Here is a 22,599-nt window from a genome sequence, read left to right as displayed (position 1 = left end):
GCGGTTCAGCTGCGCGCGACAAACGCTGCCAGTGTGCGCGTGCTGCTCCCGCTCACCATACGCACTGCTTGTGCGCTGCCTCCGCTCGTGCCGTGTGGAAACAGGCGTTACTTTCGCATTCCAAAGTTCAGTGTCGTAACTCTGTTTTTGTGTTTTTCAAAGGCTAAGCACACAGGGGTGCTTCTCAATTCTTATGTGTGCATTCTCGTTTCCTTTCCTCGCGTCTCAGCTCCGCCCCTGTAGGATCCGAGGGAAGGAGGCAAGGAAAGAAAAAGAGGACGGAGGAATCGAATGGGGCAGTGTTTATCGAATAAACGTCATGCACGTAAATATCCTCCCCCTTCCATTCACATCGGTCACAATATTTTTTATTACCTTTGCAGTTTATATAAATCGTGCACACATCTCACACATTTCAACAGGGTATCTTGCTTTATTATTATTTATTATGCATTTCCCCAAACTAATACAACATAAGGGCAGATCCTTTGAGCGCAGCCGATGACGCTGTTAAGTGACGCGGCTCGAGTGATCAAGTATTCCAATGTATAAAAAAGCTTTCATTCCTCCGTCCTCCTTTTCTTTCCTTGCGTCCTTCCCTCGCGTCCTACGGGCGTGGAGTTGAGACGCGAGGAAAGGAAACGAGGATGCACAAATAAGAATTGAAAAGCACCCAGTGTATTAGAAAGCACAATAGTTTGAGGCACGATGAAGCTCCTTTTTCAGGTCCTTTTGCTGGTTGTAATGTTCGCTTTACGTAAGTAGCCTACATTATTTTCTCCTGCGTTTTACTTCTTAATGTGTACAGGTAATAAATCATACATTAAAAAGAAACCATTGTTATTTGTTTTATCCAGAGAAATGCCAGGACTATGACGAGCCAGCCTATTACTCAGTGGATACTAGTATGATCTAATATCTCATTTTTATCCTAATTTTCCAGTTTTCTCCATTCTCTAACTGTATTAAAAGTCCTTGAACTATGATTTGAAAAGCCCTAATCTCACAACTGCCGTGTTTTAAGTTAAAGTGATTCTGTTTTTGTTTTTTTCCTTTGTTTATGTCTTTTAGTAAACTAATACACTAGAAGTAATTTAAAAACAACATTAATTACTTTCCTCAAAACAATGGCATTGCATCATGGCTTCCTTTTGCACACGACACGGTACTTAATTATTAAAGTATGTTTTGTACATATATGCAAGTTATTTTTGCTAGCCTGGTGATATAAATTAACATAAATAGCCTAATGTCTTAAAATGTGTGCAGCTATTATTTAAATATTCAGTGCCAGCACATTAGTTAAAGATCCACACAATAGGCACAATTTGAGCTGCAGATCTGTAACGTGTTCATATTTCAGCAGCATGTTGATGTTGTGTTTCAGATATTGCAGAGTTTAACATCACAGTGTACCGACAGATGGAAGAGAGTGATAGAGTCATAGTGGTGTGCATCTTTGACCGAATGTTTGAATGGGGACACAGTCGGTGGATACAGCCTTTTGACCTGTCTGTGGAGAGTGAACTGAACTACACCAAGAAAATCGTCAATTGCGCTTCTTCAGATACTAAAATAACATGTGTGTATATGCTCACTGTGAGTCCACCTGCTACCTTCACCTGTGAGCGTGAGGTTAATATGAATGATGATTTCAAAATGCGCACCCAGACCTACACTTACCGCTCAGGTAAAACAAATGCATCTCTGATGTTTAGATGTTATACAATACTGCTTGTGTTTGCTTTTTCCTATTCTGAAACATTTTCATATGCCTTCTATCTACCTTTCTTTCTTTCTTTCTTTCTTTCTTTCTTTCTTTCTTTCTTTCTTTCACATCTGGTGATGTTTGGGGTGTTAGCTATTTAAAAATGTACAATGATAATAAAGCTGATCTTTGTATGCGTCTGTATGAGACTGTATTAAACTTATGTTTACCTGTCATTGCATATGCAGTCGTGGATCATCATGAGGAAAGAGTATCTTCATTCTGCATCGGCTTTTCCTCCTCCATTGCTGTTGGTCTCTTCATCATGACTGTGGCAGTGATTGTGACCTGACCACCATCCGAAGCAAAGCTAAAGGTGTGTGTTTACTTATAACAGTTTACTTATAGCAGCAATGAATATTATGAAAGTCCAGAGTCAGATAAAAGTCTAAAACTGAAAATATGTACACAATGTGCTGAGAGCATGCTTTATGCATTTCATTATTTTCTTAAAAAGCTCAAAGACTAACATACAGACTTTAGATTTCTGAGCTGAAGATGAAATCAATGAACAGAGTTTCTCTTCCTCAATCTTATATCTGATGACTAATGGCTTCACACATCAGGCAGTCAGAACTCAATATAGTTTCCTGGAAGTGTTTCTTAACATCTCACACCAGTCGTTGATGTGATGTCTGACATGCAATGCTTTTGAAGACAACTCTGGCATAAATACATATTATGATCACATTTGTCCATGATGATCTGATGAGGTTTAGTGTCCTAACTGTGTTTCTGATGAGTTTGTGTTCAGGATTAGATTTGATCAGTCTTTAGTGGTTTTCCAGCACACACAGACTAACTACACGTTTGTTAACACAGACTCCATCATCAACCCCACCACAACTGTTACAGACAACGACTACATGGATGCATAAATAACCAGAAGACTTTCAGAAGACAAGAACAGGCCTGTAGAGGAGAAACAAACTTCTACTGTACATTGTAGTGTCTAGACGAAATCACGATGACTTATTCATTCTATAAGCTTCAAAAAGCTTTTAACCTATCAGCCTAAAGATGCCGAAGATAATAAACATGGTTGAATGTTTACTGTCTATATCCAGTGCTGGGTTTCCCTGATGTTTCTGTTGCGTTTAATAGCGTCTGAGCGTTTAATTAGAGACCATCGGGTGAAATATATCAAGAACTCCCGCATTTTACAGCAGGTACCTGTTGTGTTTATTCACAATTTTAACCTATAATTTGGACATTTTCCATATTCAATATTGACAATGATATGTAATTATCAGTCTGTCTATGACAGTAGAGTTTACTTGCACTATAATAAAAATGTGGTCATGTAAACATGGTGTGCATGTCAACATGATTCCACAAAACTGATGAAACCTGAATCTGATTCTGTAATTCAATATTTCCTTGTTCCAGAGGCAGACAATCGAGCTCATTACCATAACAAGGGTGAACTACACTTGGAAAGAGAAACCCTATGTTTACTATGTGTATGGAAATGAGTTGAAAGTGAACGCTGAGGACTATCCCGCCTCCTGCTGCTGTTCTGTGATGTAGTGTTCATCCAGACCTGTACATCCAAACATCATAACCGCTGACTGTACATCCAACATTCATCATCTCAAACTCGACACACAAAACTACTCAGATACCCTTATATGTATTGTTATGGAAATTGTACTTTTTAATGAGTTCTTTTACTTTTATCTGGGTACAACTTTTATTAACGTTGAAGATGTATTGTTTACTCATAAGGAAAATAATCATATAAGTAAAAAGCACATTATTAAAGATATAAAACCAAGCTTTTAGAAATGTTAAAAGTTAGGACAAACTTTCAGGAACGAAATGTTCTCTGAGTCATGTGAAGGCTGACAATATGTGTGTGCGCAGTTTCGATCAGCAGTTAAGATCTGTAGCTAAAAGCAGGAAACTTTTTGCTGACATGACAAGTTGTTCTGTCTGATATAAATAATGTTGGACATGAGACCATGAGCACATGAGACCATGAGCTAAGAAGTCTGGGTTTAAGGTAACAAAGGTTTTTTACACAGGATGTGTTAGGGTATATAACATTGGCGAAAGGGACTAGCCTTCGCCTTCTCATGTCAGATGCTCTCTGCGTGAGAATGCCATGGGCCTTCTCATATCAGACGCTGTCTGGGTGAGAACGTCTTATTTCATGCATGAAATAAAATACTTTGTTTAAACTTTTGAGAATCGACTTTGTCTCCTTCATCCAGGTTTTTAATATTGATAAATTTCCACAACAGTATACCCTCCCAGTTTGAATGGAATGGCGGGAGAAGTGTTAATCAGGGACCAAATATTTAATGATAAATTGAGTTTGAATCAATAGAATAAAGTAAATACATTAATATTCTAATTTGTTCGAACATTTACTCTTTCAGTAACCTCATTAGACTTAAAAACAAATGAGAAACTAACAATGAAACTAACTTCACTGGAAACACCAACATTAAATGTAAATGAGCTTTAAGAGCAGCTCCTCTTTCCTCTCGGACTGCTAAATCTGCCCTTACAATCAACTCACTAATTATCACCTCGTATACCTTGAATAAAGATGGAAGATAACAAATATTAAAGGGATACTTCACCAATTAGCATTAAGCTTTGTATCAGAAGAAAACCTGTAGTATTTTTTAATTACTGTGCTTCCCTGTCTCATGTCCCCCTGAGACGAGAGATTTATGTATTTAAAAAAAACACTAAAAACTACAGCCGGTATTAGGAGCTAGTTTCGCATGTTTTCAATCACTGGTAAACACACATTTCCTTCCTTAAAGGTGGGATCAGTAGTTTTTGAAGAACACTTTTGGCCAATGTTGATATTTGAAATCACCAAAACAAACACACCCCTATGATTTTGCGCCTAATTTGATAGCTCCACCCCACACTTAAGTACGCTACCGTAACCCAGGCAACGACTATGGCAGAATCTGCTGTACCTGCCGGTGTGGTGAAGAGATGAGTCCCACCATAAGATCCAATCAATCCGATTAGACGCATAGGCCTGGTTTCACAGACAAGGCTTAGATTAAGCCAGGATTAGGCCTTTTAGATTAGATTAGAACATTTAAGCAAATTTTATAAACGTGCCTTAGAAAAAAAAACATTACTGATGTGCATCTTGAGACAAACAATGGCACAGACATATTTTAAGATATGTTGCAAGTTGCTTTCATAGCTCAAATATGCATTTTAGTTTGGGACTACACTTAAGCCTTGTCTGTGAAACCGTGGAAGTTTAAAACTGTTGGTGGTTATCGTGCAGATATTTGTAAAACTTTAAAATGTCATCTCACTATTCATAAGAAATTGTAATGCTAGTTTACTATAGATTTGAGGAACAGGTCTGCAATATGGCCTGCAGCAAATTATATTTAATGAAAAAAGGTAAAGTCGTAATAACGTGAGTTTTGACAAGGAAACACACTGATTGAGAAGGGAAACCGTTGAAGATTTGACTATCAAAAGAGTTTTACTCTCCCAGTGGAATGACCGGGAAAGTGTTCATTGGCAACCAAATGTTTATGAAAGATAATTCATTGATGTGAGTTTGAATCAATCTGGAGACCTTATTTGAATGTGAAGTAAATGAAAACAACATGTGCCTCATGCAAATGACAAGAACTAAACTACTTTAATGCAGGAAATGTAAAGAAGAACTGAAGTGTGAAACTGGGCTAGAGCAGTGTGTTAGAAAGCACAATAGTTTGAGGCAAGATGAAGCTCCTTTTTCAGGTCCTTTTGCTGGTTGTAATGTTCGCTTTACGTAAGTACATTATTTTCTCCTGCGTTTTACTTTATAATGTGTACAGGTAATAAATCATACATTAAAAACAAATGATTGTTATTTGTTTTATCCAGAGAAAAGCCAGGAAGCAGAGATTGAGTTGACTACTGATTCAACTACAGAGGTCTTCATTCAGTTTAATCAGGAGTTTGTTTTGATGTTTAGGCCTATATTGTATGCAGTCTATATAAACAGAACATAAATATTATTTGTCTTTACCCCAAAGCAAAAGATGCTTTCCAACAGGTTTCATTGTAGTTTTCAAGCTCTCAACGGAAGAATGGGTGTGATGCGTTTGAAAAAAATAGGTCCACAGTTTTACAACGAATGGTAAAACACCTGTTGGAATTGGAAAGCATCTTTTGCAGCGATTTTTGTGTGATTAAAAGTTGTTAAAGAGTCACAATTTTAGCAGCAGAAATCTGTAACGTTCATATTTTACCAGCATGTGGATGTTGTTTCGGATGATACAGCGCTTGATATCAGAGAGTTCAGACTGGTGATGGACGGAGATTATGGAGATGTGTGAATGTTTGACCGAATATTTGAAATGAGATACAGTTGGCAGATGCAGTTTTCAATCAGTTTAATCAGTTTTTTTCGTTTTAATATTTATACTTTATGCAGTCTATATATTCTATAAACAGAACAGAAATATTGTCTTCTCTTAGCCCTGCCTTAGACTTACTATAATAGAAAATAACTTTACATTTTATTCACGAGGTGTTTATGTGCCTTTCTTGGACAGGCATTTGACGGAGACGGAGAGATGGCGTCAGGGTATTATCCTTTGGAAAGTATGATCTAATTTCTCCATTCTGCCCTTATTTTGTAGTTTTCTCCATTCTCTAACTGTATTAAAAGTTCTTATAATCTCACAACTGCCGTGTTTTAAGTTAAAGTGATTCTGGCTAGTTGTTTTTATCATTGTTTATGTCTTTTAGTAAACTAATACACTGGAATTAACTTAAAAGAAACATTAATTACTTTCCTCAAAACAATGACATTGCATCATCTGGCTTCCTTTAGTCACAAATACATGATTATTAAAGTATGTTTTGTGCTGGCGATATTAATGAACATAAATAATGTATTAAAATGTGTGCAGCTATTATTTAAATATCCAGTGCCAGCGCATTAGAAGATGAAGATGCACAAAATTGTTGCCGCAATTTTAGTTGCAGAAACCTGTAGTGTTCATATTTCAGCAGCATGTTGATGTTGTGTTTCAGATAATGCAGAGTTTGACATCACAGTGTACCGACAGTTGGAAGAGAGTGATAGAGTCATAGTGGTGTGCATGTTTGACCGAATGTTTGAATGGGGACACAGTCGGTGGATAAAGCCTTTTGAGCTGTCTGTGGAGAGTGAACTGACCTACACCAAGAAAACCGTCGATTGCACTTCTTCAGATACTAAAATAACATGTGTGTATATGCTCACTGTGAGTCCACCTGCTACCTTCACCTGTGAGCGTGAGGTTAATTCTAATAGAGGTTTCATAAACATGCGGACCCAGACCTACACTTACAAGCGCTCAGGTAAAACAAATGCATCTCTGCCATGATGTTTAGATGTTACATCCCTGCCTAGATGATACAATACTGCTTGTGTTTGATATTCCTATTCTGAAACATTTTCATATGCCTTCTTTTCTCTACCTTTCTTTCTTACTCATCTGGTGATGTTTGTTTAAAAATGTACAATAATAATAATACAGCTGATCTTTGTATGCGTCTGTATGAGACTGTATATTTCAATGCATTCAAGCCAAAACTTCTTTTTGCCTGTTATCGCATTTCCATGCTTCCTTGGATCATCATGAAGGAGTATCTTCATTCTACATCTGCTTTTCCTCCTTCATTGCTGTTGGTCTCGTCATCATGACTGTGGCAGTGATCGTGACCACCATCAGGAGCAAAGCTAAAGGTGTGTGTTTACCAGTGTAAAAGTTGACTTATTTATAGCAGCAATGAATATTATAAAAGTTCTGATGACCACAGTCAAAAGTCTAAAACTGAAAATATGTACACAATGTGCTGAGAGCATGCTTTATGCATTTCATTATTTTCTTAAAAAGCTCAAAGACTAACATACAGACTTTAGTTTTCTGAGCGGAAGATGAAGTCAATGAACAGAGTTTCTCTTCCTCAGTCTTATGATGACTAATGGCACAGAGCTCAAAATAGTTTCCTGCAAGTGTTTATTAAAATCTCACACCAGTCGTTGCAACGCTATCTCACGACCTCACTCATACGAATTTGTACGATTTGCCAACGTGATAGGTAGGTTAGGGGTTGTTGATGTGATGTGCATTCTGACATGCAATGCTATTGAAGACAACTCTGGCATAAATGCATATTATGATCACATTTGTCCATGATGATCTGATGAGGTTTAGTGTCCTGACTGTGTTTCTGATGAGTTTGTGTTCAGGATTAGATTTGTAGATCAGTCTTCAGTGGTTTTCCAGCACACACAGACTAACTACACGTTTGTTAACACAGACTCCTTCATCAACCCCACCACAACTGTTACAGACAACGACTACATGGATGCATAAATAACCAGAAGACTTTCAGAAGAGAGAAGAACAGACCTGAAGATGAGAAACAAACATTTACTGTACATTTACATTTAATCATTTAGCAGACGCTTTTTTCCAAAGTGACTTACAAATGAGGAGAGCAATAGAAGCAGTCAAACCAGCATAGGGCAACAATATAAGTGCCGTGACCCAGTTAGTCCAGCACAGTACACATAGCAAGGATGTTTTTTTTAATTATTATTATTATTATTATTTTTTTTTTTTATTAATAGATATAAAATAGTCCGTGTTAGTCAATGGTTCAAGTGTTGCCAAAAAAATAAAAATATATGAATTGTCCAATTAACCTTTTGCATTTATTATTTTATTAGGAATGTATATATGTGATCATTTTAATACAATGTTAGAATTTTTTTCTGTTTTTTTTCTTTGAATTTTCTATGAATTTGTTGTGATGATGCAATTTTATTTTCTCATTAGGATGAATTTCTTATGCTGTAACATTCTATATTTGTATTTTTATGGAAATAAAACAATGACAAATGTTTTTGAAACAAAAAAGCCTGTTGAATTGCACTACTTGAAAAAAAATATGCATTGCATTAACCCTGCTTGCATTTTAATGCATTTATATTTTTAGGGCTTGCATTTATGTGGGCTGAAATTGGTTGAATAATGGTTGTATATTTAAGCGGTGAATATTTCAATTCAAAACATTTCAAACATGTTTTCATTATTAAAAATTCAGTAGCCTAATCCATACACCTTTCAGATTTCACTTCCAAAATATTAATTCTGTTTAAAAATGCAACCTATAATATTCGACAGGCAATTTTCGGTCCATTTTATTTCGCTTTTCGCTTCCACAAATTCAGTGGTTCAAATTCGACAGAAAATTCAACATATGACGGGAACGGCAGGAATATCAGTAGATTGCCGATCGATAATCTCCATAGCTGTTTGTTGACCTCACCAGCAGGGGATGCAAGTCGGGCTGTTGACGAAGAAGACTAGAGCAACGGATTAGATTAGATTAGATTAGATTCAACTTTATTGTCATTGTGCAGAGTACAAGTACTAAGACAACTTTCACGAGAGAGTCATTCATTCATATAAACGGATAACATAAATGGAGAAAACTGTATTTGTGATGATTATCAGGCCCAGTAAACACACACACACACACACACACACACACACATATATATATATGGAAAAGCTGATAAAGACACAAAAGCTGTTTTTACATTTAAATCTTCACAATTAGTTTTGCGCATGTATGCAGCTTTCTCTACCGTGAACAAGATTATAATGTTATCCCCCGATGAAGATAAGGGGCCCTATTTTAACGATCTGAAACGCAAGTGTCAAAGTGCAAAGCGCAAGTAACTTTGTGGGCGGATCCCGGCGCTGTTGCTATTTTCCCGGCGGATAAATGACTCTTGCGCCCGACGCAAATCTAAAAGGGGTTGGTCTGAAGTAGCTTCATTATTCATAGGTGTGGTTTGGGCGTAACGTGAAATAAACCAATCAGAGCGTCCTCTCACATTCCCTTTAAGAGCAGACGCGCTTGTTCCATGGCGGATTGCTATTATAACGGCGGATTTGCCGGCGCACGCCAGGAGCGGTTCACAGCCGAGGAAACCGACGTTCTCGTCAGGGCTGTAAAACACAGAGAAGTGACATTGGGGATGATGGGAGAAACCCACCCAAATTAGGTTAAACAGGCGTATAATTTGGGTAAATTTGTAGCCTAATCTAGATTTTTTTATTTTTTTTTATCTAGATAGATCTTTTTCACATCTTCACGGACACAACAATGATTTCCCTCGTGTGTTAATATTTTTCCTTGTAATAATGTATGATTTGCAAAAATGAAAATTGCTGCATCTGTTTATATTAGAGAATCAAAGTGGATGCGGGTTAACATTATGGCCAAGCACGCGCCCTTAAAATACCACATCACTAACGCGCAACGCGCCACTGTCTTTAGACTGTTTTTTTCCTGGTCAGTGGCGGAATTGCTTTCTAAAACTGGAAAATAGCACCATTGAAGTTTTGCGCCGGAACACGCCTTCTCTTTGCGCTGAACCGCCCCCCCGAGCGCAAGTTCATTCCCTAATTTACCGACGTGCGTCTGTGGAGGGAAAAGTCCGCTGTGCGCGGGTGCAAAATAGGAATGATACATGCGTCGGTGTTCAAAGTCAATTGCGCTGGGTGCAAGATAGGGCCCAAGATGTTAAATCTGAGGTAGTAGACATATATTTTTCTCGGTTGTTTCGTTTTCTTAAAGGAACACGCCGACTTTTTGGGACTTTAGCTTATTCGCTTTATCCCTTAGAAGATAATACATACCCTTCTCATCTCTGTGCGTGCGGTAACTCTGTCTGACGCACCCACCGCTAGCCTAGCATAGCACAAAGACTGGAGGTAAATGGCTCCAGCTAGCATACTGCTCCCAATAAGTGACAAAATAACGCCAAACATTTTCCTATTTACATGTTGTGATTTGTATAGTCACGTGTACAAATAACAAGGTCACATGAGACAGCCATCTTCTAACCGTATACATACTGGGAACTATATTCTCAGAAGGCGAAGCACTGCTACTTCTGCGGAGTGATTTGCTCGCAGCGCCTGAGAAGTCCCGTGGTGAGGAGTTCGCTCAGAGTGTTGCGCTAATCACTCAAGTATGTTTAAGGGTGTGAAAGCACTCTTAAACATACTTGAGTTTCTTTCTTCTGTTGAACACATAATTGCATTTTTTCCTACTATGGAAGTCTATGGGGTCCATGTCTGGTTACCGTCATTCTTCGAAATATCTTCCTTTGTGTTTAGCAGAAGAAGAAATTCATTCAGAGACCGTATAGTTGTGAGTTTAGCGGTGGCCTGTGTTAAGCTTTTATATACGGTCTATGGTGTTAAGTGATCTTGATCTCACTTCAACAAAAATTAAGCCAAAGGTATTGTTCCTGTTAACCTGTTTAGTAGTTACTATTGTGAGGGAAGCTGTAGGGTGAGTGCCTTTTTCTTTTAATACTGTTTTAGTCCCTGTTTTTGTATCGCATGAGAGTTGAGGGAAGTATGTTGTTTATTTCTTTTTGCTTAACCTTTCTTAGGTTAGTAGGACTCCTCCCAAAATTAGTTAGTGGGCTGTTTTGTTTGTTATTTTAGGCCTTGCTCTCCCCTGAGTTACACCTTAGTAATATGTTCTGTCCTTTTTTATTAGTTTTGTAAATAAAATCCTTTCTTTGATATATATCATCTGGTGTCGTCTTTACTCTGGGACAGCTGGATTGAAGTGTGCTCTAGCCCTCCTCCTTTTTGTTTAATTTTACGTGTTACCTCCCCTCCCGACCACTAGACGGTTAGGGGAACGTAACAGTGTCCACATCATACAGTTAAAACAAGCCCGAACCTGATCTGTACCTGTACATAAATGGATAAGGACACATTTTGGTTGCAAAGTTAATCAATGCAGTGCCACTGGAAATGCATGATAATGGCCACTTTATGAGCTCAACTTTTGTGCAACGTGCCGTTATACTTCTTAGTAATCTGTGTGACTATTTTCTAGCAATTTTGTTCTTTTATGGCAGTGAAACAATGACTGTGTGGATTTTAACTTTTTTGTGGATTTCTGAAGAGGAAAAAACAGATGTGGGAAAAGGAGATCATCTGACAATTTATTAGTCATCCAGTAAAATAATTTATATTAGTGTTCATTTTATGTGGCAGGCAGCACCTCTGAATTTTGATTATAATAAATTATTGTTTTACTGTGGTGTCCCTGACGCTGTTTGGAGTAATAATGACTTTATCCGGTAGAGGGCAGTCTTTAGATCATTTTAATTCTGTTGAGTGTTGAATTTTATTGTATTCAGGTGTTTTTTTTCTTATACATAATTGTTGTAAAGTCTTCTTTTAGACCTTTTACATTCACAAAGCAGCTACAGTATATTACACACTATAGCCTATGAAAGGTAATATCCAAAAAAGCATCAGAATCAGAATTAACTTTAATGCCAAGTATGCTACACACACACAAGGAATTTGTCTTGGTGACAGAAGCTTCTAGTGCACAGACAGAATGAGTCAAAAAGATAAATAATAAGAATAAAAGGATTCAATAAATTTAACACCATGATGCATATCAAAAATACTGTATATTCCTCGTCCGAAATGCAGATCCCTAACTACATTAAAAAGACAACTGAAAACTCATCTCTTCCGTGAGCTCTTAACATTTAAAAAAAAATGATTAAAAAAAACAACAAACATTTTCCTTTAATCCTCCCTTGTTTGGCTTATGCTACTCTGAGCAATGCCTGAACTTTGTATTCTGAGCACTTCTTGCGTTATTTTTGCCTCTTTACGATGACTCGCTTGCTGTATAGTCCTCAATTATAAGTCGCTTTAGATCGAGTGATACGGTGAACTTGGAGAAAAGTGCTGCCCGTCGTGCCAGTCACAAAGTTTACCTCGCGCTCAAGCTTTTTTTTAGGGGATTTTATGGTTTTTCCAGACCCAGGTTGTAAAGCAGATTTTTTTTTTTTTTTTTTTTTTTTGCCAATGCAGGTACATTATATATTTTTATGAAGATCATGCAATCATGACTTAGCCAATAAGTATGATTTACAGTAGCCTTTGTGTCAACGTGATTCACTAACGAGACTGTACACACGTTCCCATCAAGGCCTCAATGAAGAGGATTTTGTGAACAGTGTAGATGTGCAGGTAAGTTACTATTACAATTCTAAATATATCATATTAGTAATATTATTATATATAAAAAAAAAAAAAAAGGAATGGAATCAAAAAGTATGCAGTTGACTGACTAAAATGTCTTGGCGGTGTGTGAGACACTATACCATATCAGTCACATTGTCACATGTAGCACATTATTTGAACATGGAAACGGAAAATATAAATATCAAGCACACTGTATATAGGCTACACGTATTCTGAGCCTAACATAACTATATTTTTTTCATTATGTAGGTGATTACAACATGCTTGGAGACACAGGGGCTATACCTGCAGGCAGTATTTTATGACCCCATTCCCTGACCCACAGCCCGGACAATGGAGCTCTAGCCAGGACAAGGGCACAGTTTTAAATTGAGCATGGGCAACTAAAGGGAAAATTTCAGTGTTTGAAAAGGCTGAGGGTTGCACCTGACAGGGACTGTGACATTATTGTTACATGTGCCGTATTACACATCATTACACATCAGAAAGGAGAGGATCCCTGTGGTGGAGGTGCAGCCTGATGATGACCTCCACCAGTGCACTTGGACGGACCTAGTAGCAGAGCGGCACGGGACAGAATTGTGGGACACCATTTTTAAAATTCACTAAATGTTTAATAAAAGACAAGACAAATATGCTTAGTTCCTTTTTTATTTCAATTATTCTTTGTAAAGAAAAGCCAGTGATCAAGCCATCTTTTGCCTGCAATAAGAGATATTATGCAAGGTCAGCAATAGTACTCCGTGTGTTCTTTTAGAGAGATATTTTTACATTAGCCTACATGCAGTGTTCACTTTCATAAAGTAAAGCAATTCAGGCTTTAGACCAGCCATTTGGATAATAGGCCTACTTAATTTAATGCAGCAACAAATTATTTTACAGTGTACTAAGATAATTAAAAGTTAATTTACCAGTAATGAAGCTGTTGCTGCTACTGGTCCCTGCCGTGGGTCTAAGGAAGAGATGCCCCCCACAATAGGGTCAATTCACATTCAACCCAAGGGCCAGCCCTTCTGTCGGGGAGTAAGTGACCACCACCTGTTTTTTTTATTAATTTTTATAGCCTTTTTCTTGGTTGCTGCACATGAACAACACATGCACATCATTTAACGGTGTATTTTTAAAAGAGACCAAGAACAGTATAAGTAGCTTAGTAAAGATTACCATTTTCACTTTTACTTGTTCCAATGTTCTAGTGGGTGGTGGCTCTGACATTACAATGAACAAAGTAATTATGAAATTAAATTAAAATACAAAAATGTATATACTGTAACAAGTGATGGAAACATTTAACATGGTCCCCATTATTGAATTTAATTTGTTTGCTACTATTTGCCAGCCCCATCTCCTGGCTTTTACAGACTTTGATGTGTTCCCTGGCGTTTTCATTTAACATTAAAATTCCGCATAAATTTCGACTACTAGCTTTTGCTCTGCTGCGGAGAAAAACTGTGCGTGCTCTTTGGCCACGGTGAGCAGCCAATAGCAGCGTTGCTGATCAATGTTTCTACTATCGATACATATCCCCTTTTAAACCAGCGCATGCACGCGCTTTTATCTCAGATAACTCAATCCAGCTATACTAATCATAACCGGCAGGTGTGTTCGAAGAACCCAATTAGCCAGATCATGATTAGGCCGATTATATCATCTTGGATGTCTCGTTTGATCTCGGATGTTTTAAGCAACGTACGAAGAACGGACCCCTGTTCATCAAGCTATCTCAGGTATTTTCATAAGAATGATGTATGTCTTTAAAGGGATAGTTTACGGTGGCCGAGGGAGCTCAACGCGCTGCAACTGAAGAAAACACATACAAATAGAAAAAAACATCCGCAAATTAAGAAAACATCTTCATCAGTTTCACAACACACGTGTGCTCCAAATACTCAACACAACCAAATATAGAAACGCGCTGCAAAAGTTCACAACACATCCAAATATAGAAACGCGCTGCAAATAACACAGACCACAATGGAAATGTTTCCAGAACCAAATAAGTGACGTAATTTTTTTTCACAGAAGAAACCTCTTGTGTCTCAGAAAGCTTGTGTCTCAGAAAGCTGTAGCTCTCTCATCTATGATGATGAACCTGCTTTATATCCTTTTATTGGTCCTTTGGTCAGCTTTCAGTAAGTAGATCACAAATGTATTGCCTTTTAAAGCCAAGTGCATAATAATGACCTTAATCTTTAATCTATATATTTGAATTGCTTTTTTTATTGCCAATGTGTGAACAGCTTGTAGCGAAACTTCCTAGGTTGTCTATGAAAGCCTGTAAACTGATTTTTTTAAAGGACTCAGGACGTTTTTACTGGGGAAATCAAATAGATGTGACGTTAATGCATTCTCCCGAGAGCCTCTTCCGTTCAATGACACATGAAATTAATGATTATACAATGCTCAGGATAATGCAGAAAGAGCTATTGTGTACTGTAGGCCTAATGTCAATGTGTCATGCAAAGAAATGGGATTCATTTAAACTATAGTCTCACATAGCCAGATCTATATGGTCTATAGTCTCACATCAAACTATCATAACAGTGTAATGTGAATGACCTCATCTGTCGACATGATGCCGGGTGAATTGCAGAGCTTTTGGAAACATATCCACATAGGTACGATCAAATGCTTTCTTAACTGCCGTTTTCTCACTGCTGTCATTTGCGTGTGTTTTGTTATTGAGAGGAAAGCACGCAACACATATTTACTCCAGTCACTCTCAGCAGCGTGGATGGCGTTGAGATGTTCATTAACAGTAAACCGCTTTATTTGCAACTTCTTTTTACTTCTACGCAAAGAACGGAAAAAAACTTCACCTTGAGTATATGAATCATATTCAGTAACGAATGCACGAGTCAAGTGTGAGAACGAGCAATAAGTTGCAGCTGCAGTTCACTTAACGGCCACTGGTATAGCTAATAACAAAGGTTTCTGAACTTTACATATAGCCGCTTTAAAACTGGGACAAAATTTGAAATACAAGTTGCTCTATAAATTTTTATTTTTTGTTAATTGAACTAAAGCTGAAATAAATAAAAAAATAAGCTGCATACATACTGACTGAATGTAAACAGTGTCTAATAATGATGTCTGGACCGAGACATTTAGCTACAGTTGATGAACACATATATTGAGTGAAAACATTATCGTACATTATTATCATAGATGCACACAGATCCACAAATGCACAGGGGAATCCAGAAATATGTGCAATAATTTCACACATGCACTGGAAGAATGTACAGGTTTTTCTTTTTACTATACAATCCACAAATATACAAAAGTCATGAAGTTTGTGTAATTGAATGCACACATAAATGCTGAGCCAGTTATATTGAGATGTCTGTCTTAATAGGAAAATTGCAAGAGGTTTAGGAAAGTTTTTTGTGATTATGAAGCAGCGTCTACTCAGGAAACCACCTGGGTTACATTTTGTAAACTAAACTGTGAAATTTTTCTTGATTTGAACACTTGTGTGCTGCCTTTTACTGTGTCTGATTGTGACTGTGTCCTTTTTCATACATTCAGACAGTACCAGCTCCTTCCTTATCTACAACAAGGACCACAACAAATGTGTGTATGCCGCGAGTGCTGCTGTAGTGCTGACTGCGCCATGCGACGCATCTTTCTCAGCTCAGCGTTTCCAATGGATTTCCTCTTCACGAATCATCAGCCTCGCTTTTAATCTCTGTTTGGGGGCCGAGAAGATCGAAAACTGGGTCAAAGTTATCCTTCTGCCCTGCAATGAATCTGATCCCGGACAAACCTGGGAATGTAAAGATGAGACCCTGTTTGGATTGAAGGGACATCCCCTGCACTTGAACCATAGAAATACTGATAAGAAAGATATGGTGTTGTTTACGGGAACAGGTGTTTGGAGTCGCTGGCTGATTTATGGGACCGAAGAAAATTTGTGCTCTCATGGATATCAAGGTATGACCAAAACAGCCATTACGACCTTTGTAATGGCTGCTAAAAAATTTAATTCATATCCAATATGCCTGTTATGAATTGACCTTTACAATGTTGTTTGTTAGCATTTGTTAGGGTCAGTTTTGGTACGGTTCGGTATGTGCTTGTATTGTAATACAGGCAATTGAGATTTTTAAAGATCATACTCACCCCCTTTAATCTACTTTTGAATTGCACCCATCTGGGCATAGACTCGAAATTCCTTTGGCCAAATAAAACGTGTATAAAAATCGTTTGTCCCAATGACAGTGATTATCTTTAAAAAAAAAAAAAACTGATACAATAGAATGGCTGGCATTATAGTATGTGTGTTTTTTGTTTTTTTTGTTTTTTTAATGATGGAAACTGTTTAATTGTATAATTTTGTTTGTTTGTATGTGTTGTTAATGTGTGATGTGTTTTCAAGCATGAATGTGAATGTAGCCTATCCATGTCACCAGTGTCAAAGACAAATTTCCGCTCAGTAGCTAAGTTTCCACACACTTGCCAATTGAATTATCTGAAGTTTGGTAAAAAAAAAACAAGCTGGTGAAAGTTTGTTTCCATCCAACGGCTTTAAAGTGAATAAAAACCTGTGCGTAATGACGTCACATGCTGTTTTGCGATCAAATTGGTATATCGAATTGATTCGAGACATTTTAAGGTGTTTCCATTCATTATCGCACTGAATCACACAACATTCAAGCCAACATTTGCGAACAAAGTTTTGCTAGACAAAATGCAATTCATTATTTATTCAGCGTTTATCGCATAAGCCGTATATCAATCAAGATAAAATCCTATGAGACCGAACGCATTTCATTTGAGTCGATATTCATGAAATTCAATTGAATTTTACTGTTTCCATAAGGCATTTTTCATTTGATACTTAATTCGGATAAAAACGTGTGGATGGAAACTTAGAAACAGAATGGACAATAAAGTTAAACTCAAACTCAACTATAATAAATAGGGCTATGACACCAAAAAAAAAAAAAAAAAATTAATTTGATACCACATCTGAAACTACTATAACAAATATACATTTCAAACATTATTAAAGACATAAAGTTATAAAAGAACAAATAATCAAACTAAAAATATAGATGAATCCTTATTAAAGTTACAACAGTTATTCAGACAAGGGCAGTGAATCATTTTTTTTCTTTTACTTTTTCTTTTGTTTGATTAACATTAAAAAACATAGACAGCAGCAGGAAGGAATATTAGGCTGCTGTCGCTTTCAGAATTAGAATGAGCTTTATTCGTCAAAATACAATGTAAAGAGTAATTGTGTGATTAGTTACTTTCATTAGCAGAAGTAATTTGGCTCGCCTTACTGCGTGTGCAACATTTCAGCTATATACGCCAATAATATTTATAACATTTATAACTGATATGAAGAGCTGTCCATGCAGATATAATAAGGATACAATGGGGTACAAACACAGCTTGCATACCGCCATCACTACTAGAACGCCTGCAATTTGTTTTTGTGATTTTTGGCCAAAGTATTTAGCAGTTATATCTCCTGATCACTAGGTGGCACTGTGCCGAAACTCTGCAGGTACCCTCAAGTCATGGTTGTCATAATATGCTAAAGTGTTGCAGAGCCTCATGTTGATTTTGGCGGGCACCTCGTTCAATTTGTTCGCACGTTACTCGAGAACGGTTTGACGAATTGACTTGAATTCTATAACTTTTTTCGCCATGGTCTGAAGATGAGCTGGTTATATTTTTGTGAAAATAGGAGCAATGGCCTAGGAGGAGTTTGAAAAAGTAGGTTTTTCAGAAAATTCCAAAGGGTAGAAAACATTTTCTGACAGAAAATTAGGTCATATGGTGCAATCGAATCGTCTTGAGCTAAAGGAATCGTCTTGAGAGAAAAGTTTTAATCAGAGAATTTTGTTTCTAGCCCTTTGGTTCAAGGCTAGAGGAACTTTATAGACTCTAAATTTGCTATGGTGACATTTCAGACTGTCCTCTATCTTTGTGCCAAAGAAATTTCATAACTTTTCCGCAAGCGGTTCCATAGACTTCCAGAGGGGAATAATGATAATAAGAACACCAACAATTACAATACGCACCTTCTGTGCTTGGCCCCTAATAATACTAAAGTGGTATACATCTGGGGCCGTATTCACAAAGCATTTTATCTTACCACTAGGAGTACTCCTAAATCGCACTAAAAGATTTTAGCTAGGAGTGTTCTCTTAAAAGTTATTCACAACGCCTTTCAGACCTACTCTTAGTAAGGAAAAATGATAACTCCTAAACTAAGAGTGAGTCTTCGTTGCTATGGATGACGTCAATTATCATGCACGAGCTTCCTCGCAATGATCACGGTGATTGGTTGTTAGATGACAGGGCCATCATGCGAACCATAACACAGACGCACCAAATCATGGAATTACGACATCTAAATATGTCTGTGTCCTACACAAAATAATAATAATAATGTAATCGAAATGCATGACATGTTTGTGCAGGCCCCAGTGAAGTGTAATTCTAAAAAGGCAGAGAGAGAGAGAGAAGTTGTGAATTAAATTAAATTAAATCTAGGTAGCCTATACCTAATGAAAACCGCCACTTGCCTAATAATGAAAAACGACACTTGCATTAAAACTTGCTTGGTTAATTGACATCCTATTAGCCTAAATAGACTACTTAAAGCAAGGAAATATTGCTCCTAATGTAATAGTTGAATGACGGCGGATTATGAACTCGCCAAAACGGAAAAGAAAGCCCAACTGGATCAGTCACTGCTGCTGGCCCAGTTGGTGCTGAAAACAATAAAAATAAAATAAAAGGGAAATTTGGCACTGGGATACAACATCGAGAATTGTAAAGTTTGCATCGAACACAATCTGGGTATTGATGGAGTGGGTTTTCTTTCTATTCACAAACACGTCCTCATCCTGACGTGGTGCAATTATTTTAATATGTGTCCCGTCTATAGCACCGACCACACCGGCAATATCCATAAAGCTGGCTTTGTTTCTTTGGAGTTGGCGAATGTCAGGAAAACTTATGAACTGTCGAATAATATGGGGTCTACAGAGTGCATTGATGGTTTGGTGGATGGATCTGCATTAGGCTACCGATGGCTGGGATATCGCTAGATCGTCGGCATTACACAATTGCATTTTCCCCGTTGCCAGGTAGCGAAGTGTTATCAAACATTTCAATTCGGCACTGATTGGGTTATTGCGATTAGTTGGCGCTGTTATTGCATCCCTCACAAGATCCACAACAATCAGTATTCCCTCAAGGTTAAGGCGGTGTCTTTGTAATAACTCGTGTCATTGGCTGTCTCCAACACACTGCGTCGCGCGGCGATTTTAAGATCCTTTGTGAATAGGTCTTAGTGAGTTAGGAGTCCTCTCGACTTCTTTTAAGCTGTCCCAGACTTAGGTGCTACTTTTAGGGCTAAAATGCTTCGTGAATTACTCTTAGTGAAAAAAATTAGGAGTCCTAAAGTTAGAAGTGACACGCCCATTATTTTTAGGAGTTGCTCCTAAATTCACCAGTTAGGAGCTACTTTTAGCCTTAAAATTCTTTGTGAATACGGCCCCTGGAACAGAAGACTTGTGCATGTGTACAGATTTGTGCATTAGATACTGTATAGTATACATACAGTGGCATAATAGTACAGGCTCATTATTTCATGTAAGATTTGCTGTTAATAATTTTGGTTAAAGTAAAAGCGGAGGTTTTTTTCTGTACATACATGTTGCCTGTGTTTACTCATATTTTGCTGCAGATCATCATGAGGAAGGAGTATCTTTATTCTACATCTGCTATTCCTCCTCCATTGCTATTGGTCTCGTCATCATGACTGTGGCAGTGATCGTGACCACCATCAGGAGCAAAAAAGGTGTGCGTTTAATCAGTCATATCAAAATCTAATAATGAAAATGCATACACAATGTAATGATACAGCATCTCTAAATCCTTTGTTATGCATTAAATTTCATTATATCCTTACAAGAAGCTCAAAGACTAACATGCAGCCGTTGGTTTTCTGAGCTGAAGATGCAAGTCAATGAAATGAGTTTGACTTCTGATGACTTTAATGGCATCACGCTTTAGGCCTAAAGTCAGAGTGCTGTGTTTCCTGCATACGTTTCATCTTACACCAGTTTATGGCGTGAGGTGTTTTGACATGCAATGCTATTGAAGACAAATCTGGCATTAAATGAAATGAGGTTTGTTTTGGGGTGTTGTTGTGACGATGAGTGTGTGTTCAAGATTAGATTTCATCAGTCTTCAGTGGGTTTCCAGCACACAGACTAACCCAGTGAACTCTTTCTACACGTTTGCTAACACAGACTCCATCACCAACCCCACAACTGTTACAGACAACGACTAGATGGATGCATAAATAATCAGAAGACTTTCAGAAGAGAGAAGAACAGACCTGAAGATGAGAAACAAACATTTACTGTAAAAATATAAATGAAAAATATATGAATTAAGTAACCTTTTGTATTTTTATTTTATGACAACCATATATATAATGTATGAATGTATATTGTTATTTTATTTTTTTACAATTAAAAAAAAAAAAAAATTGTTGAGACTTTTATATTTTACATGATACAATTTTGCAGTGTGTATTGTAAAAAGTGTGTATTGCAGCAATTTATTTTCTCATTAGGATGAATTGCTTATGCTGTAACATTCCTTATTTGTATGTTTAGATAAAAATGTCTGCTAAATCAATTAATATAAAAATGAATTATTCACTTACTGCTGTAGCTTTCATTTCTGTCTACATCAGAGGGCAGCAGCTGTATGTTATATTACACATGATATTATTACATTAAGATCATCACAATTACATGAATGTGAATTGTATGTTAATTACAATTAATCATACATGAACTAATACATTACATACATACAAAAAAACAAGGAAATGGGAAATGTATATGCAAATAGTCTATATATACAGTCATGTGAAAAAGAAAGTGCACCCTCTTTGAATTCTATGGCTTTACGTATGAAGACATAATGAAAATCATCTGGTCTTTAGCAGGTCTTTAAAATTAGGTACATACAACCTCAGATGAACAACAACACATGACATGCTACACTGTGTCATCATTATTTATTAAAAAAAAGAAAGCCAAAATGGAGAAGCCATGTTTTAGAAACTACACTGCTTCCATAGGAATTATGAGAGTAAATAACATTCAGTGGCTGCTAATCAAATCCCCTTAATTAATTGATCATCAGCAAGTGTGACCACCTTTATAAAAGCAGAAGATTTGGCAGTTTGCTGGTCTGGAGCATTCAGGTGTGTGTTAACACAATGCTGAGGAGGGTAGACATCAGCAATGATCTTAGAGAAGCAATTGTTGCTGCCATCAATCTGGTAAGGTTATAAGGCCGTTTCCAAACCATCTGAAGTGCATCATTCTACAATAAGGAAGATCTATATTTATTATTAAATATTCATATTTGTAATATTAACCATAATGATCACACATGTCCCAGTTCTGATTTCTAACTAGATCCAGTAGGGGGCAGCTGTGTGTAGCTGTGGCTATATCATGTACAGTTCACGGACTAACTCTGTAAATATAGCTGTTAAAATATTTATGTGACAAAAGAAAAACAAATCATGCATTTATATCTCTGTTCTTTCATGACGGTTTCCAACAATGTCTGCATGGATTTCTAAATAATTTTGTTATTCCTGAAGAGGAAAAAACATACATGGGAAAAGAGGATCATCTGACAATTTATTAGTCATTAAGTAAAATATTGAATATGCTTCTT

At 37.1% G+C, this 22,599-nt stretch overlaps 2 protein-coding genes across 5 annotated transcripts; both read left to right on the top strand.

Moving 5' to 3' along the window:
• Positions 1 to 331: 331 nt before the first annotated feature.
• Positions 332 to 8,634, top strand: LOC307012226 (uncharacterized protein). 4 transcript variants are annotated; one of them, XM_079638640.1, is made up of 6 exons: positions 332 to 757; positions 5,633 to 5,682; positions 6,307 to 6,355; positions 6,791 to 7,099; positions 7,386 to 7,487; positions 8,066 to 8,634. In XM_079638640.1, the coding sequence occupies exons 1-6, from the start codon at positions 709 to 711 to the stop codon at positions 8,119 to 8,121; spliced, it is 615 nt and encodes a 204-aa protein (XP_079494766.1). In that variant the 5' UTR covers positions 332 to 708; the 3' UTR covers positions 8,122 to 8,634. The 4 variants fall into 4 exon arrangements, with proteins under 4 accessions (XP_079494766.1, XP_079494767.1, XP_079494765.1 ...); XM_079638639.1 differs by lacking the exon at positions 332 to 757 and adding an exon at positions 4,851 to 5,537; XM_079638641.1 differs by lacking the exons at positions 5,633 to 5,682; positions 6,307 to 6,355; positions 6,791 to 7,099; positions 7,386 to 7,487; positions 8,066 to 8,634 and adding exons at positions 858 to 905; positions 1,388 to 1,690; positions 1,957 to 2,084; positions 2,591 to 2,826.
• Positions 8,635 to 14,910: 6,276 nt separating this feature from the next.
• Positions 14,911 to 21,562, top strand: LOC307011830 (macrophage mannose receptor 1-like). Its single transcript, XM_079637843.1, has 4 exons — positions 14,911 to 14,990; positions 16,390 to 16,794; positions 20,576 to 20,689; positions 21,144 to 21,562. The coding sequence occupies exons 1-4, from the start codon at positions 14,939 to 14,941 to the stop codon at positions 21,182 to 21,184; spliced, it is 612 nt and encodes a 203-aa protein (XP_079493969.1). The 5' UTR covers positions 14,911 to 14,938; the 3' UTR covers positions 21,185 to 21,562.
• The last annotated feature ends 1,037 nt before the right edge of the window (positions 21,563 to 22,599 follow it).

Source organism: Phoxinus phoxinus, assembly GCF_949152265.1.
Source record: "Phoxinus phoxinus genome assembly, chromosome: 15".
In the NCBI taxonomy this organism is placed as follows: Eukaryota; Metazoa; Chordata; class Actinopteri; order Cypriniformes; family Leuciscidae; genus Phoxinus; species Phoxinus phoxinus.
The sequence above is the reverse complement of the archived record's forward strand: the minus strand, read 5'-3'. Positions and strand labels throughout refer to the sequence as shown.